The sequence below is a fragment of the Diabrotica virgifera genome, chromosome 8 (genome assembly GCF_917563875.1).
Source record: "Diabrotica virgifera virgifera chromosome 8, PGI_DIABVI_V3a".
Taxonomy (NCBI): domain Eukaryota; kingdom Metazoa; phylum Arthropoda; class Insecta; order Coleoptera; family Chrysomelidae; genus Diabrotica; species Diabrotica virgifera.
In genome coordinates this window covers 176,683,766-176,703,137 of record NC_065450.1, presented here as the reverse complement: position 1 = coordinate 176,703,137, position 19,372 = coordinate 176,683,766, and the positions used below count along the sequence as shown (strand labels likewise).

General features: G+C 31.7%; 1 protein-coding gene across 3 annotated transcripts in view; it reads right to left on the bottom strand.

The window, feature by feature from the left end:
- Window positions 1-19,372, bottom strand: part of LOC126890522 (E3 SUMO-protein ligase PIAS2-like) — a 143,330-nt gene that overhangs the window by 60,078 nt on the left and 63,880 nt on the right. For 2 of the 3 annotated variants that reach the window (XM_050659525.1, XM_050659524.1), the window contains 3 exons: window positions 12,553-12,661; window positions 9,078-9,271; window positions 5,874-6,081 (listed from right to left, as the gene is read on the bottom strand). In XM_050659525.1, coding sequence (XP_050515482.1) covers window positions 5,874-6,081; window positions 9,078-9,271; window positions 12,553-12,661 — 511 coding nt within the window. Of the gene's footprint in view, window positions 1-5,873; window positions 6,082-9,077; window positions 9,272-12,552; window positions 12,662-16,229; window positions 18,027-19,372 lie in introns of those variants that run through there. The other variant, XM_050659523.1, reaches the window with a different exon arrangement.

Genomic DNA, 19,372 nt, shown 5'->3' with positions numbered 1-19,372 from the left:
CAACAACGAAGGAATCCACTCTGCATACTTATCAACTTCCTATGGGAGACATAATTTCTATTATGAGATCTATCAAACGGACGAAATGGCAGGAACAATACAATAATTCAGACAAAGGAAATTATTACAAAAAAATCCAGCCTACACTTCCCATCAAGACATGGTTTAATCAAGTTTCCAACAAAGGCTTTATCAAAACTATTTGTCGAATAAGAAGTAATCACTGTCTGACTCCAGCCTACAAAAGAGAAATAGAACTTGTAGATAATGATGAATGTTTATGTGGAGAGCTAGCTGATCTACAACATATGCTATTAGAATGTCCTTTACATTTTATTGAAATATCAAACTTTTTTGCCAATCTAGTTCAAGTTAATGTACAATTTCCTTTTAATCTTATATACCTTTTACAATCAAACAATCTAGATGTTTATAAAATTTTGTACAACCATGTTAATTGTTTAAAATTAAAGCTCTGAGAAAAAAAGAAAAAAAAATAAAAAAAAAATAAAAAAAAAAAAAAAATTAAATAAAATAAAAAGTTACTAAGATCTAAACCTCCGCGAGGTTGAATCGGGTTTAGGTCTTAGCGGGATAAAAAAATATACAAAAAAAAAAAAAAAAAAAAAAAAAACAAAAAAAAAATAAAAAATGTAATAAAAAAAATGTTAAAAAATATAATAAAAAAAATAATAAAAAAAAAACAGAGTAAAAAAAACAGTAGTACTAATAGTTTTAAATTTAGATACTAAGCATATATTTTGTAAAAGAGAGAATTCAAAACACATTGACTGGCCAGTTGGTTGCTTAAACCAGTGCCAATAAAACATAAACACACACACACACATCCTCTACGACACGTTAGTTGCTTTACGTATACGGAGATGCGTACGTTACGTAGCAACAAAAACTCCCTATTGATGTTTATATAAATATAAATATTCTGACATCTGTCAGATTTAACAAAAATGTCATGTTATGATTTGCGACATTCGTAAAATCCTATATGATGTCAAAATTAATGACGCAATGAAAAAAGGGTTTGGGATCCACTGTATTTTCATAGAGTTATATAATATTAGCATTAGTGCGGCAGATTCGTGCAAATATTATAAGAATTGTGCATTTAATGATAAAAGCATATAATTTGGACCACATATACTACACATATAAAGGTTCAAAATTAGATAGGAGGCCATCTGAGATTTTGCCTTTTGCAAAAATGGCGGGGATTCAAAATGGCGACTATACATATGTGACTAATAGCACGATAACTTTTGAACGAGACTTCAGATTTCAACCAAATTTGGTATATCGGTTCTTTTTTTTGATGTATAAGATCGAGGTCTTGAACCGGAAGAATCGGTTTACCAAAAGTTGTGTTTTTCCTGGTTTTTATGTAAAAATATGTTGTTTTTTTTTCAATTATTTCACCCTGTATGTATTAATTTTTCAAATAGTTAATACGGCCATTAAAAAGAGCGTAAAAATATTATTTAGGAAACATTTTTACTTTTTAGTTATGTTAATTACCATTTATTAAGTGCAAAACGTATCTTCACATGTACCTACAGGGTGCGCCAAACCTCTGGTCTTCTTTGATTACGGCTAAACTATGAGATATACAAAAAAATGTTTATAACATAACTAATGTGTATCAAAGAGGTCTATAATTTAAAATTATTTTCAATTATACAGGGTGAGTCAGAATGACGGTATGAAGCAAAGTTGTATTTTTTTAAATGGAACACCCTGTATATTAAATCATTTTTGAATATATTATTTAAAAATATGAAAAATTTGTATAAGGTCTTATAGGCCTAAAGTTAATAATTTTCGAAATATTTACATTTTTATTGAGAAAAATGGTAATATTTATAGGGTTGTGGATTATGTTTCCAAGGAAATAAAAATTTAGGTGATAGGTCAAAGTTTTTAAAATATAGTGTTATTTTTAAATAATTTAATATTTTTTACTTTTAGCCATAAAATATACAGTGTGATCACTATTTGCAAATACAAAATTTTCTCATTTTTTTTAAATGGGACACCCTGTATATTAGTTTTGCGTTTGGTAGTAAATATTACAACCTTTCTTTTGGTATAAAGTTGTATGTACTTAGCTTGTTTCGTTTTGTAGATATTTTAAAAAAACTATAGATTTTACGTTTTTGCGGATTTTTTATTTAAAAATTTTTTTGCAAAAAAAATAATTATAATCTGGTTTTAGAAACATACACTAAAATATAAAATATGAAAATAAAAACGTAATTAAAGATTAAAATAAATCGTATGCTAGTACAATTCAATTGAATTTAATAACTTTAAATTATTTTACAAAAAATATTTTACCATATTAATGAATACATAAATTAGTTACTAAATTAAATAAACAACCAAATTTTAAATTAATCGTAGTAATTCTTCTACCGCAGCAACTTTCCTATACCAAATTAATTGTTAGTTATATTGTATTTACGAGTACGATCAGTTAATAACTTTTTAATTTACCTATATCTTGAGAACGTATAAAGTATGCTTTGAAACAAATGAACGTTATGGAAGTATATTAAGAAGTAAATAGTATCTATGTACCTACTCGTGTCAGAAAATCTGGTAATAAAATTTCTAATGGTTTCGCCCAAAACAAATGTCATATCAAAAAATGTTTCGGTTAAAAAATTAAAATTTAAAATAAAAAAAATTGATACAAAAATTTCAACTACAAAAGTATTTCCAGTTTTTGTGACACCAGTAAATACTATTTATATTAATAAATAATTTGGATGATACATTTAACATTCATTTGTTTCAAAGCATACTTTATAATAATTTTTATATTCTCAAGATGTATGTAAGTAAATTTAAAAGGTAAATTAAAAGTTTAACTACATACAATTTAACTAACAATTAATTTGGTACAGGAAAGTTGCTGTAGTAGAAAAATTACTACGGTTGATTTAAAATTTGGTTGTTTATTTAATTTAGTAACTAATTTATGCATTCATTAATATGGTAAAATATTTTTTGTAAAATAATTTAAAGTTATTAAATTCAATTGAATTGAACTAGCATACGATTTATTTTAATCTTTAATTACGTTTTTATCTTCATATTTTATATTTTAGTGTATGTTTCTAAAACCAGAATATAATTATTTTTTTTGCAAAAAAATTTTTAAATAAAAAATCCGCAAACACTTAAAATCTATAGTTTTTTTTTTAAATATCTACAAAACGAAACATGCTAGGTACATACAACCTTATACCAAAAGAAAGGTTGTAATATTTACTACAAAACGCAAAAGTAATATACAGGGTGTCCCATTTAAAAAAAATGAGAAAATTTTGTATTTGCAAATAGTGATCACACTGTATATTTTATGGCTAAAAGTAAAAAATATTAAATTATTTAAAAATAACACTATATTTTAAAAACTTTGACCTATCACCCAAATTTTTATTTCATTGGAAACATAATCCACAACCCTATAAATATTACCATTTTTCTCAATAAAAATGTAAATATTTCGAAAATTATTAACTTTAGACCTATAAGACCTTATACAAATTTTTCATATTTTTAAATAATATATTCAAAAATGATTTAATATACAGGGTGTTCCATTTAAAAAAATACAACTTTGGTTCATACCGTCATTCTGACTCACCCTGTATAATTGAAAATAATTTTAAATTATAGACCTCTTTGATACACATTAGTTTTGTTATAAACATTTTTTTGTATATCTCATAGTTTAGCCGTAATCAAAGAAGACCAGAGGTTTGGCGCACCCTGTATATGCCGCAGATTCGTGCAAATATTATAAGAATTATTTTGCATTTAATGGTAGAAGCATATAATTTGTACCACATATACTACACATATAGTGGTTCAAATTTAGATACGAGGCCATCTCAGTTTTAGTTGCTTTTAGAAAAATGGCGGGCATTCATAATGGCGACTATACATATGTGACTAATAGCACAACTTTTGAACGAGATGTCAGATTTCAACAAAATTTAGTATATAGGTTCTTTTTTGATGAATAATATCGAGCTCTTGAACCGGAAGAATCGGTTTACCAGAATTTGTGTTTTTACTGTTTTTTTTATGTAAAAATATGTTGTTTCTTTTTCAATTCTTTCACCCTGTATATATTAATTTTTCAAAAAGGTGATACCGGTGTTGAAAAGAGCGTAAAAATATTTTTTAGGAGATATTTTCAACCCTTTAGTTGTATTAATTACCATTTAATACATGCATAACGTATCTTCACCTGTAGGTACCTATATGCGGCAGATTCGTGCAAATAATAATATAAGAATTATTGTGTATTTAATGGTAGAAGCATATAATTTGGACCACACATACTACACATACAAAGATTCAAATTTAGATATGAGGCCATCTCAGATTTAGTCTTTTACAAAAATGGCGGGCATTCAAAATGAATCTGCCGCCCATAAGTACATGTGAACATACGTTATGCATTTATTAAATGGTAATTAACACAACTGAAAAGTTCAAAATATTTCATAAAAATATATTTACACTCTTTTCAATGACGTTATTACCTTTTTGAAAAATTTATATATACAGGGTGAAAGAATTGAAAAAGAGACAACATATTATTACATAAAAAACAGTAAAAACACAAATTCTGGTAAACCGATTCTATCGGTTCAAGACCTCGATATTATTCATCAAAAAATGAACCTATATACCAAATTTGGTTGAAATCTGACGTTTCCTTCAAAAGTTATCGTGCTATTAGTCACATATGTATAGTCGCCATTTTGAATGCCCGCCATTTTTGTAAAAGGAACAAAAACTGAGATGGCCTCGTATCTAAATTTGAACCTTTATATGTGTAGTATATGTGGTCCAAATTATATGCTTCTACCATTAAATGCACAATAATTCTTATAATATTTGCACGAATCTGTTGCATATAGGTACATGTGAAGATACGTTTTGTATTTATTAAATGGTAATTAACATAACTAAAAAGTTAAAAATATTTCCTAAAAAATATTTTTACGCTCTTTTCAATGGTGGTATTAACTTTTTGAAAAATTAATACATACAGGGTGAAAAAATTTAAAAAAAAAACAGCATATTTTTACATAAAAACCAGGAAAAACACAACTTCTGGTAAACCGATTCTTCCGGTTCAAGACCTTGATCTTATACATCAAAAAAAGAACCTATATACCAAATTTGGTTGAAATCTGAAGTCTCGTTCAAAAGTTATCGTGCTATTAGTCACAATGTATAGTCGCCATTTTGAATCCCCGCCATTTTTGTAAAAGGCAAAATCTGAGGTGGCCTCATATCTAAATTTGAACCTTTATATGTGCAGTATATGTGGTCCAAATTTTATACTTCTATCATTAAATGCACAATTGTTTCACATATCGGCTGCACTACATAGAGAGTGTCATTCAGAGCGAAGTGACGACACCATCTTTTTTATTTGGATTAGTGCTGTTTCACTCTTACGCATAGTAAAGCTCCACAGTAGTCCTCCTCTTCCGTGCCTATACTCACACTTAATGTAATCTTAGTTTGCCGATACAATGTGTTAGAAAGAGATGCCGCAAACCAGTCCATGAGATCTTGTCGTCAGGAAGCGCGGAAGGTAGGCTCACTCTATGTTAATATATACCTCTATGTGTATTATATCTATAAACAGGTCCTCTGTTTGACAGGTCGACAGTGTTGCCACATCTAATTTTACGGCCTGATGAATTAAAGATGACCACGGTTCAAATATCATAGTAATGTAATAAAAAGAACTCAATAATGAAAGGGTTAAATCGGCATAATTTTGTTATCTACTAAAATGTGTAACACTGAAAAGTACTTACAGGTAACGGGCAAATCTTATTATTTACTCTAACTGATATACAAGGAGGAAAAGCATCTTGTTGTTCACAGCTCGTTTCCAATAAGCAAAATCGCAGTTGTACTTGCTTTATATAATCACAGGTTGTTCCAGGTCTGGTATCTCTACTGTTTGCTATATCACTTGACTGCTGTGGCGATAAACTAAATCTAAACTGGGCTTCTTGCAGTCTAGAAACATAATATAAAGTATAAACAATATTCAGCTTATTTGGTTAGATTTAAAATTAGGTCCAATGATTGAAGTTTCTTTTTGGCCTTGGATTGGAAAGTTTAGCCACATAATTACATAATATAATATTAGTATTCATTAAAATTAAAATAGTAAAAATTAAAGGAATAGCTCAGAAAGCACAAAAAATCGCCGATATAACTTAATTAACCTATGAATATTAAATGTCTTCTTCTTCTTCTTTTATATAGGCAGTACTGCCTGTTTTTCTTCAACGGTGCCTTTCATTATGCCCCTAAGTTGTCATTCCATATTTTCCTTGTCCTTGGGCGTCTTATACTTCTTCTGCCTAACAGTGACTTGTCCCTGGCTATTCTTACTATCCTTGATTCAGACATCCTGCTTATGTGTTCATTCTACTCTTCTTTTCTGTTCTTTACCCAGGTAGTTATATTGTCTACCACACATTGGCGTCTGATTTCCTCACTTCTTACTCTATCCTGTAGTCCTTTTCCAGCAATCCTTCTTAAGATCTTCATTTCGTCGGTCTCCAGGTGTCTTCGTGTTTTGCTTGTATCTGGTCTTGTTTCGGCCGTGTAAGTCATAACTGCCTTATAACTGACTTATATATTCGGGCCTTTGTTTCCAAACTTAGGTGTTTGTTTTTCCAAATTGTGTCGTTTAGGCATCCGGCCGTTCTACTGGCTTTAATTATTTGGCCTTTTACCTCTTCTCCGATATTGTTGTCGGCTGATAGATTAATTCCCAGGTATTTGAAAGTCATTACTTGTTGTATAATTTGATTGTCTAACTCCAATTTGCATCTTATAGGTTCTTTGGCTACTACTAAGCTTTTTGTTTTTTGGGCTGATATTTTCATATTCATTTCTTTTGCGTTAATGTTGAATTCGTGCAGTAATCTTTGTAGGTCGTCTTCGCACTCTGCTACTAACCCGGTGGCATCGGCGTAACAGAGTATTTTTATCTCTCTATCGCCCATTTTGTACCCTCTTTTTTTCTTCATTAGTTTTATTATTGCATCCAACATTATGTGAAACAGTAGAGGGATTAGTGCATCTCCTAGCCTGATTCCTGTGTTTGTTTCTATGGGTTCTGTTATTATTCCAGTTATAAAATAGTCTTGTTATAAAAAGTTGTAATGAGTTTTCCCCGAAAAGTGCTCCGTTTTTTAGTTATTTCACGTTGAAATATTCGATTTGGAATTTGACGAATAAGAACCTACTTTTCATTAGCTACAACTCTGCTTCTACTGGGTTTACAGACTTCATACATACACCATTATTTTCAGTTTTTTATAAGATATATTTTTCCTAAGAATATTTTTTTCGATAAAATACTTACTTTTTCAGTTATTTGGGAAAACCGTCCAAAACATGTTTTTTTTTTGTTAAAAATGAACATATCACCTCGCAAATAACTCGAAAAGTATTGACTTAGTGAAAAAACTATATAGAACAAAAGTTGCTTAGAATTAGTAATTTTATTTAATTCTGGACTTATTTTGAATGTATATTTTTTCCCCCGAGAAGGGGCTATTTCCCAATTTTTTTAAAATGGAGGGGATGTAGAATTGTAAACTCTTTCTTATATAATAACAAACAGTTTCAACTACCTATTCCCAAATTTTCATCCTTGTTTTATTTTTTTTTTTGGTCAGGTTGTCCTTTGATCTGGCTACATATTTAACTTAGCAACATTACTACCTACTAGTTTACAATTGAAGAGTACAGGGGAAAAACAAGGAATGTCACATTTTATACATATTGAGATAAACACCAATAAAGGTTTAATTCTTAGGATATCTGAAAACTACTTAGAAGATTCTTAGCAGAATTCTAGCAATTATTGGTCTGTAATCTTAATATAATATTAATCTATATTAAGTTATTAATTTAATAATGCACCAAAAAACTTCTAACATTCCTTATTTTTGCCCAGTGGCGTGCGGAAAATCCAGGTCCTTCGCCTGGATACAAATTCTTAAAAAATTTATATAGACTGTAGGCGAATTCTATAATTTTCGTTATTACCGCGAAAGCTAAGCTAAACGATAGCGAAGTTGATTTATGTTCATATTCTATAAGGTTAGTTTTCGCTTTCGCTTCGTTATCATAGCGGCATACGATAATATACGAGTTTAAACGATCTATGAATAAATAATTACGGCAACATTGCAAATATATGTGCAGGAAGTAAAAAAAGAAGTAAAGAAAGAAGAAGAGTAACTAGAGAGTTACATGACGTACCTATATAACCTTATAATCACAAGTTTGATTAAATTTTTATTATATTTTAATAAAAATGTTGCCGGTGCAATTTGTTCTATATGGAGAAGGAGAACTCGAGCGAAGAAACCATCTGCGATCTGCGGTTAACGCCAGAGGAAAGCAGGTTCCTTCGAGATAGAAGTGACCCATTTGGTTTAACAGATATAAGGTTTATTGATTTTTTCGCTTAAGCAAAGAACTAGTTTGATTCCTTTTTGATGAGCTACAGGAACTTACGGAAGATTGGGAAGGTGGTGTAAGAGCATCACTAATTCATAATTCATTATCAACAAAACAAAGAACACAGAATTCTTGTGAAATCAACACAACAACGAACAACCTGCTTAGCGCCTGCGCTTGTTTACCACGTGAAAATGATCGACCAATCACTATCGAAAGCGAAACGAAACGCAAGTCAAAAGTTATGGCTTTCGCTTTGTAATCGGCTTCGTGATCTGCTTCTCCGATTCTTCCCGAATGAGCTTATAGAATAGCAAACCGTCGGATAACGAACGTAATTGTTTCGCGTTGATCTTATAGAATCGGTCCACTGATCTTTCTGGTTACTGTTCTGAATCGATAGTCTAGTCGATAGTACTCATTTTTTGCTACCACATGACGAGAAAAGCCAAAATTCATGAAAAAGTGAAACTTCCTTATTTTTCCCCTGTACTCTTCAATTGTATAATTCGATCGTCATATCTTACCTTTGGTTATTACTAGGAACTAAAGTGGATGGTTTCAATATTTCAGCTAGAACATCATAAAATGGTAACTTTCGGAACTTCACGTCTGGGTGAATGGGATAAGCAACATTTGGTTGCTGCTTATTTTGAGAATACTCAGGGTAATGCGAATACATATTTGTTTGGTACATAGACATAGTTGGTTGGGCAGCAGACTGAAACCAAACAATAATTCATTTTAGGTTAAATCAACAATTTATTGCTTTAGCCAAAATTAAAGTACTTTTACTGAAATCGACAATAACCAAGCTTAGCCCACATGCTGTGATCTTTAAAGGGGTCACCTTAATGCTGGCACACACGAGAGTAAGTGTTATGGATAAGTAAATACAATAGTCTTTGAAGAAAAATCGTCAAAAAATACAATGCTGACTGTGCTTAACGACAGTCTAGGATTTATTAGCCCTAAAAACTTCAAGCGTTGATGAGAGTATTATAAAAAAAACCTGTGAAGTAGTACTGCACTACCTGTGCTCCCCCATCAATTCTCTTGTCTTAAAGTATCAATATTCGTTCGTCTGCACATACGCTCACATTTATGTTAATTTTTTCGACCAATGTGTACATATCATTCTTTCCAACTCCAGAAAAGATTTTTTTAACATTTTAATATTTCTTATATTAAACTTTTTTTAGTTGTCTTTGCAGTCTTCCATCTAGATGAGCTTTTTTAGAATGTATTCTAGTATTATTATCTTATTACTCTTCATTTGACAATTGTCTGTTACAGTAGTAGGTATTGTAATATGCTCTACTTTGTATGTTTACTATAGGTTTGTTCCAACCCGTCACATTACCGTTCTTGAATGGTAACGCGTATGCGCAGTAACACATTTTTCGTTACTGCGCATACTCGTAACCATTCAAGAACGGTAATCTGACGGGTTGGAACAAACCTTATGTAAACAACTTTAATATTAAATTTTGTTATTAAAAACTGTGTTTAGTTAATGTCTTCCATTTAGATGAGCTTGTTTATAAATACTCTTGTAGTGTTTTTTCACTTTAATTTATGAGTTAAATTAGTTTCTTATCGGTTATAATATAATGGAAAGATAAACAACACATCAAACTTACTCTGAAAGAATTCATCCTTACCACCAAAAAACACACCAAAATAAACACACACGATTAAATGATATAAAAGTGACTAAAAATGAATATACAAGGGACGTTGAAACGCAAAGAAATCCAACTGCGGTGGAACTACTTTCGCTACGCTATGCGCTATGAAAAACCGGGTCGAGGACTGTAAAAAGGAATGGCTTAGCCTTAGCGCATTCACTTCGGTGGCAAAGTATGCGTTGCGGAAATCTTTAAGGCATGCGTTTAGCGCACGCAAAAAGGAACGCAGTGTGGACATAGCAATTCGCGTCTGTTAACTTCGAGAGGAGGCAGCAGTTTGCATTGACTAACAAATGTCTGTATTCTTAAAGGAGTGCGGTAGAGTCGGTAGTAGGAAGTATTAATAATGGTTAGTAATTGATGGATTCGACCGTTACTTGATGGAAGTTCATTTTATCTAACAATAAAACACTGAAAACGTTTGTTTTCTATACTTCCACAAAATTTATTATAACTATGTGACTAGCTTAAGGCCTTTATTTTGAATATGCAGAAAAGAATGATTATGATTTAGAAGGTGAAGTGCGTATGTAGAAGTGTCTGTTTTTCTGTTGTTGAAAGCCCTTTTGTGTTCTGTTATCCGTTTGTCAAAGGTTCAAAATCCATATTAAATCCAACAGAACAGAAATACCTTAATATTATGAACCCACAACCTCCTAAATTATACTCTTTTATTAAACTACACAAACCTGACCACCCAATAAGGCCTGTAGTTTCTTTTTATACAGCTCCGTTATATAAACTTTCAAAAAAACTGTCAGATATTATTACAGAATACACTAAATTTTCACCTAAATTCACCGTAAAAAATACACTAGAACTAGTTAATAAAATACAACATTTTGAATTGCCCAACAACTCCAGACTAATTTCATTTGACGTAAAAAATCTTTTTCCTAGTGTTCCTCCTACAGAAACTTTTGTTCTAGTTAAAAATCTTTTACACCATAATAGTACAAATCCGATCATTGCATCTGAAATTTTTCACCTTCTTGAAATTTGCATAAATCAAGACTATTTTGAATTCAATAATCAAATATACACAAACAATAGTGCATGATTTATTATGGGTAATCCTCTAAGCCCATTGCTATCAGATATATTTATGAACCAGCTTGAAACAACAATTTCTAAACATCCCGTTAAACAGTTCTTCTATTGGTGGAGATACGTGGATGATATACTAGTATGCTTTACAGGAACTAACAGGCAACTTGACCAATTTCTATCATACATTAATTCACTTCATAGTAATATTGAGTTTACAATAGAAACAGAACAGAATAAGTCCATAAACTTTCTAGATGTAACAATAATTACCAGACTACACAACAAACATGAGTTCTCCGTATATCATAAACCTACCCATACTGACACAACTATAGACAATTCACCATCCCATCCTACACAACACAAATTAGCAGCCTACCATAGCATGATACATAGACTGACAGAAATTCCCATGTCAAAAAATAACTTCGAAATAGAACTGAACATCAACCAATAGCAGTAAACAATGGCTATAACGAACAAACAATTAATAAAATTTTAAACTAAAAACTCCATAAGAAAGCCCTGAAATTAGTCTATCCACCACCACAGAAAGAACCCAGTACCTTCTGCTCTATCACATATACTGGCAAGATAACAACAAAAATAGCCAGATACATAAAAAAGAAAGGAATAACACCAGCTTTCAGAAATATCAACAACTTAAGCAAATATATTAAGAACAAAAGAGCCGAAAGAGAAAACAACTACAGAGTGATGTTTACAAACTAACTTGTGGTGACTGTCCGAAAACTTACATCGGTCAAACTGGCAGAACCTTTGACAAACGGATAGCAGAACACAAAGGGCTTTCAACAATAGAAAAACAGACACTTCCACATACGCACTTCACCTTCTAGATCATAATCATTCTTTTAATGAAGAATTTCAAATTCTGCATTATTCAAAATAAAGGCCTTAAGCTATCTTTATTAGAATCTATAAAAATTAATAAATTAAAAAATACAGATCCTCTTCAGTTAAAGACTTTAAAAAGGCAAACCCATAGTAAACTAAATCACTTGAGAAAGGCACTCTGCCGAAACAGCTGTAGTCACATGTAATAAATTTTGTGGAAGTATAGAAAACAAACGTTTTCAGTGTTTTATTGTTAAATAATGGTTAGATTAATATTATTTTTTGCATGTGAAAAATTGAAAAAAAAAAATAGAATATTTACAAAGGTTTTTTTTAATTGTATTGCTATTATCGGAATCACTTTGATAATGTGACACTAAAGATATGGACGAAGTATACTTACACTCATTTGCCTGCCGCCGACACTGTGAGACTGAACAATTGTCTGATCGTTATCCTGTTGTGGCATACTACTAACAGGAGTTCCAGAACTACCATTTGAAATTTCTTGCCTAAAAGTACAAACAAAATTGATTATTAAATGCGAATGGAATATGTTTTGAACTATATTAAATAATGTAAATGAGCAATAATTTAGAATTAAAAAACGTTTTCTAAATACATAATTCATTTCAATTTAAAGAAAAGCTTTGAAAGTGTTTTAGAGATAAAATGCTTTAAACCAACTCGAAATTAAAAAAAAAGGCTGTCCACAATATGTCTGCAACGAATTCTGCAATTCTTCGGTCACTTGGTTCGCGGATGTTACGATAGTTTGGAGATATTAATTGTTTCTGGGAACGTTCCGGGGAGAATATCAAGAGGACGATCACCAACTAGATGGTCCGACCAAATTAAGAATTCAGCTGGAAAGTCATTCTGCGAAGCTCTTAGAGCAGCTGAAGGTAGAGACCAATGGAATAAAATTGTTAGGAAGAATATTGGAAGAAAACGCGATCCTCAGTAATGACGAAACGACAAGAGAGAGAGAGAGAGAGAGAGAGAGAAAGAGATACGTTGTAAATCATCTTCACTTAGTATTGCATTGTCTGTTTGCATTGTTTGTTTGAAGTTTTTTTCCATTTATAGAAAATATTATAAAATCTATATTTAGTCCATTCTTTCACGGATTTTGCTCTAAATTTTAAAGAACCGCTTGGTTTGACATGAAATTTGGCATACGTATAGCTTACATGCCAAAGAAAAAAAGTGATATTGTGCCGATGTGTGCTTTTGCCCTGGGGGTGACTTTCACCCCCTCTTGGGGGTGAAAAAATATATGTCCAAAATAAGTCCGGAAATGGATAAACTGACTAATTCTAAGTAACTTTTGTTCTATAGAGCTTTTTCGCCAAGTCAACACTTTTCGAGTTATTTGCGAGTGAATATGTTCATTTTTCAACAAAATAACCACATTTTTGGACGGTTTTTCGCAAATAACTCAAAAAGTAAGTATTTTTTTCGAAAAAAACGTTCTTAGAAAAAATATAGCACATAAAAAAGTAAAAAAAATGGTGTACGCGTTAGGTCTCTGGATCTCGTAGAACCAGAGTTATAGCCAATGAAAAATAGATTCATATGCACCAAATTTCAAATAGAATATTTCGACGTGAAATATCCAAAAAATTAAGCACTTTTTGGGGAAAACCTATTTTAACTTTTTTAAAGTGATTAAAAAAAGCTTTATTTCTGTTTTTACAAAAAGTTTCTAGCATTAAATTTAAGCAAGTTACGCTCAAAATAAAGTTGGTCCCTTTTGTTTTTGCAAAAAAAAATCGGGAAGACCACCCCCTAATTAGCAACTTAAATGAAATTAATCGTTACCGCTCCACAAATTATTTTACTTATGTTGTGTTTATATGATCTGTAAGTTTGATCGAGTCAAAGTGCTTATTTTTGAAACAATTTGGTTTCAAAGTAAAATTTTTAAAAATTTAAATTTTGAAAAATATGCTTTTTTTCAAAATAACTTAAAAATTGTTAGAGATACCAAAAATCTCGAAAAACAAAAAAAGTCAGATTTGCTTTTCTGAATATCACGTATTTTTTTGTTTTTCTGTTAGACAAAAATTGATTAACATTTGGTGTTTCTACATTTGCATACATTCGTGATCAGTGACTCGTTCAACCCCTTTTAACTACAGCCCTTTCAATAATAAGGACTTTGAACCGATGAAACTTACAGATCATATAAACACTATATACACGAGTCAAGAAACTTGTGAAGCCGTAACGATTAAGTTCATTTAAGATACTAATTAGGGGGTGATTTTCCCGATTTTTTTACCAAAACCAAAAGGGACTAACTTTATTTTGAGCGTAACTTGTTTAATTTTGATGTTAGAAATTTTTTTTAAAACAAAAATGAAGCTTTTTTAATACTTTAAATAAGTTGTAATGAATTTTCCCCGAAGTGTGCTTAATTTTTGGTTATTTCACGTTAAAGGATTCCATTTGGAATTTGACGAATATGAACCTATTTTTCATTAGCTATAACTCTGCTTCTACTAGGTGTAGAAACGTGATATATATGTTACAGTGAAAGTTGACGTTTCAGGGAAGGTTAACCTTTACTAGTCACGGTCGACTCTCGCTGGGCATCTTAGTGAAAGTTGAATTCTGAAATAACAAGATCAACTTTCACTAGTGAAGGTTGACCATTCTTAGTGAACGTCAACCTCCCCTACAGCAGTCTAGGGAAAGTTACACAGACGTACAAACAAGATCAACATCCACTAGTGAAGGTTGACAATTCCTATGGTGAATGACAACCTCCTCTACAACAGTCTAGGGAAAGTTAGAGAGAAATAAAAGACTAATCTTAAATCACGTATACTTTTATAACAAAAGTAAATTTAGAATTTGAAAGATGAACAAATAAGAACAAAATAAAACGTGAAACTATAGTCTACAATTTAAAGACTATAATAGAGACGAAAATACTATAGTCAACAATAATAAAATTATTTGTTGCAACATGATAATGCTTTATGGCATTTGGAATTGCATAAAACATTGTTTTTTATGCAGTAACACTTCTTTGTTTGGCACTTCTTGTTACAACTGCACTTAAAAAATCCTTGCCCACTTCCGGTTGACTGAGTAGTAGCAACTGTTCGTAAAGTAAGTGTCTTTTCCATTGGAATTTCATCTTCTTTTATAATGTTTACTGGACAAGTATTAAACTGGGATCTGCAAATAAAAAGATACTTGCAGGCTTAAATGTAAAATTACTAATTATTATACTATGCGGTATTAAATACGTTCAAACAAGTTAAACTTCATAAAAGTATGGAATTTCAGTATGGAATTTTTATTGGAATTTCATCTTCTTTTATAATGTTTACTGGACAAGTATTAAACTGGGATCTGCAAATAAAAAGATACTTGCAGGCTTAAATGTAAAATTACTAATTATTATACTATGCGGTATTAAATACGTTCAAACAAGTTAAACTTCATAAAAGTATGGAATTTCAGTATGGAATTTTTATTGGAATTTCATCTTCTTTTATAATGTTTACTGGACAAGTATTAAACTGGGATCTGCAAATAAAAAGATACTTGCAGGCTTAAATGTAAAATTACTAATTATTATACTATGCGGTATTAAATACGTTCAAACAAGTTAAACTTCATAAAAGTATGGAATTTCAGTATGGAATTTTTATTGGAATTTCATCTTCTTTTATAATGTTTACTGGACAAGTATTAAACTGGGATCTGCAAATAAAAAGATACTTGTAGGCTTAAATGTAAAATTACTAATTATTATACTATGCGGTATTAAATACGTTCAAACAAGTTAAACTTCATAAAAGTATGGAATTTCAGTATGGAATTTTTATTGGAATTTCATCTTCTTTTATAATGTTTACTGGACAAGTATTAAACTGGGATCTGCAAATAAAAAGATACTTGTAGGCTTAAATGTAAAATTACTAATTATTATACTATGCGGTAATAAATACGTTCAAACAAGTTAAACTTCATAAAAGTATTAAAAATGTAAACTAAATTGACGACTGTGGCCTACTTAGGGTAAGATTTTACTTGTTATAATAGAATAATAAAACTTACCGAGCATACAGCTGTTTCAGAACACCATCTCTGGTTCCTATGCGGTAAAATCCATTATCCACTACATCCAACACAACGCCAAGAATTGACCGTGCATCCCCTCGGCCTCGGTCCACATCAGGAACAGGAACTCTCACAGTGCAACCTTTGTCAACAGGTTGTAGTTTATGGTCAGATGTACTTTTCATACGTTTTGCTTGATCTGTTAGGCATTTGAATGCTTCATCTCGTTGTCTTTTAATGTCCATAGTTGATTTGTCCAGGTCAGTTAAAAGGTAACTAGTACCTTCTAAGTGTTGGTCTTCGCTGTTCTCTGTAACACTCAAATCACCCTCATTTTCAAGTGTACTGGAGGTTTCCTGTATATTTTCACCTGTATCGTGCTCACCACTAACAGTAATGTCCCTAATAACGGCTTCAAGATCTTCTTCAGACTCTACATTTGTTAAAGCTTCAGTAGGGATACTGGAAGTAGCTAATCCGTGCTTAGGTGGACATCCAAACATGGCTTCATACGGTGTTCTTTTTATGCCGCTGTGTAAAGCACTATTTTTCATCAACTGAATAAACTTCAGACCGTAGCTCCAATTAGAAGATTTGTGGTCATGCATCCATATGGTAAGCATATTTTCCACATCCTGGTTAGCCCTTTCGACACTGCCCTGACTTTGGCTATGTCTTGGTTTCCCATGGACAATTTTAAAATTAGGCCAAAAATCAACTAATCCATTAATAATTTTATTCACAAATTCCCGTCCATTATCTGACTGCAATACTGTTGGGGCGCCTAGCAAAGTAAAAATATCTATTATATTTTCACAAACCTCATCAGCTGTTTTAGACTTTAGTGCTCTGAGAACAACAAACTTTGTGAGATGATCTTGGTACACTAATATAAATTTATACTCGCCGTCTGGCTGCGATTGGAAATCGATTAAATCAACTTGGCATCTATGATTCAACTCTTTAAAAAGCAACGGCTTAACTACAATACCTTTCTTTAGGCTTTTTTGTTTCTGTAGGCAAGGCTCGCAGAGACTTAGAAAGATTGATATATCCTTGTAGGTTATATTCTTGTATTTTGTTTTTAAATGTTTCACCATGCGATCTCGCCCACCATGTCCGGTTGTAATGTGAGCATCATTTAATATCTGAAAAAGATCTTCATCGCATATAAAATACTTGATGCTATCTTGTTCAGTTACTGGGGATATTAATTTGGTGATTCCATTCACCTCAATAACATCATACCTTTTCAAAAACCGGTAGTCATTGCCATCCTTATTAGATTTTATTTTTACAGTCTTAACCTTATCAATAAGAAGCTCATACTTCACCTTATTCACTGAAACACAATTCAACTTGGAATTTTCACGCTCATCTTTAAGTAGTTCGTAAAACTGCGCAGATTTAGACATTATCGTTCATTAACACTGAACCACTTTAAAACATAAGCGCACCACCTTCAGAATTAAAATACCACATCAGGATATAACACACAGTTGCACAATAACATAACCTCACCAACACTGACGGCCGGCTGGGCGGGAATGTAATATGCACAATGCTGCAGACACCAGACATCACTGGCACCAGGTCAAGGTCGTTCGCCCGCCGTGCACATCCGCCAGATGTTCAACATTCCCTAGGCTGATTCCGTGAAGGTTCACCTTCCCTAGTGAAAGCTGATATATATTTTCTACTATCAACATTCACTGGTCATTTCAGTGAAGGTCGACAATCACTAGCGACGGTACACCTTGACTAATATTCAGCTTTCACTGTAACATATACACCATTTTTTTAAATTTTTTACAGGCTATATTTTCATTAAAAATGTTTTTTCGACAAAATACTTACTATTTGAGTTATTTACGAAAAACCGTCTAAAAGCGTGGTTATTTTGTTGAAAAAATGAACATATTCACTTTCAAATAACTCGAAAAGTATTGACTTAGTGAAAAAACTCTATAGAAGAAAAGTTACTTAAAATTAGCCAGTTTATCCATTTCCTGACTTTCTTTGGACGAATATTTTTTCACCCCCAAGAGGGGGTGAAAACCACCCCAGGGCAAAAGCACATATTGGCACAATATCACTTTTTTTCTTTGACTTGTAAGCTATGTGTATGCCAAATTTCATGCCAATCCAAGCGGTTCTTTAAAATTTAGAGGTTTTGCAATATTTTACCGATAAGGAAGGGACTAATTACACATATATTTCTAATGGATCTATCCTCGCTAATTTCAAGATAACCGCGATACATCGCCTGGCTCTGTCCACTCAGCAAAATCGTAAACATCCAAAAATACTTAAGGAACTTTTCCCAGAAACACATATCTAAACAAAATATATATACAATTGCTGAGTCGTATTTTGTGTAAAAGTCTGTGTTTATATTATCAGCCGAATAATACCTATTCATGACTCAATTGAATGTCTTAATTTTAACCGTTTTGAAATACAGGGTGTGTATAAAACATACAACTGGAATTAATGCAATATTATTTAAATGGCTCGAACACTATGTATGGAAATAAAATATTTTTGAAATGTTTTGTTAATATCATTCGATTAAAAATTAAAAAAAAAATTTTTTTACATCTAAAATTTTTTGTGAAAAAAAAAATATGACCGGCCTCAAGAGGCCGCGGCCTCTCGGTGATTGCACCGATTCATTTATATGGCCAGCACGCCACTGGCCCGATCTATTAAACCTTGCAATCGGTGGCAGATATAGACATTTGCCTAGGCGCGGAATAACGAGACACCGGGCATCATTAAATTGTAGGGTCCGAGAAGTTAGCTACAGATATAAGGAAATGAAGGCATGACAGTGTTGCCATGTGTTCTTAGAATAAATCGGATAAGAGCATGTGATATATTTTTATTAATTTATTTATTAAGATGGAAAACATTAACTACATACATGGTGATCCCTGTTGTATCCCTCAAATCAACCCCTGTTGAAAACATACATCTGACATTGGAGGGTAAACCGTTAGATAGGGTCGACAAGTATAAATACCTCGAAGCATTTATAAACTCACAGTTAGATGAAGATGAGGAGATAAAGGTCAGAATAGAAATAGCTCGAAAAGAATTTATAAAATACAAGTCAATGTTTATAAACAAGATATTGA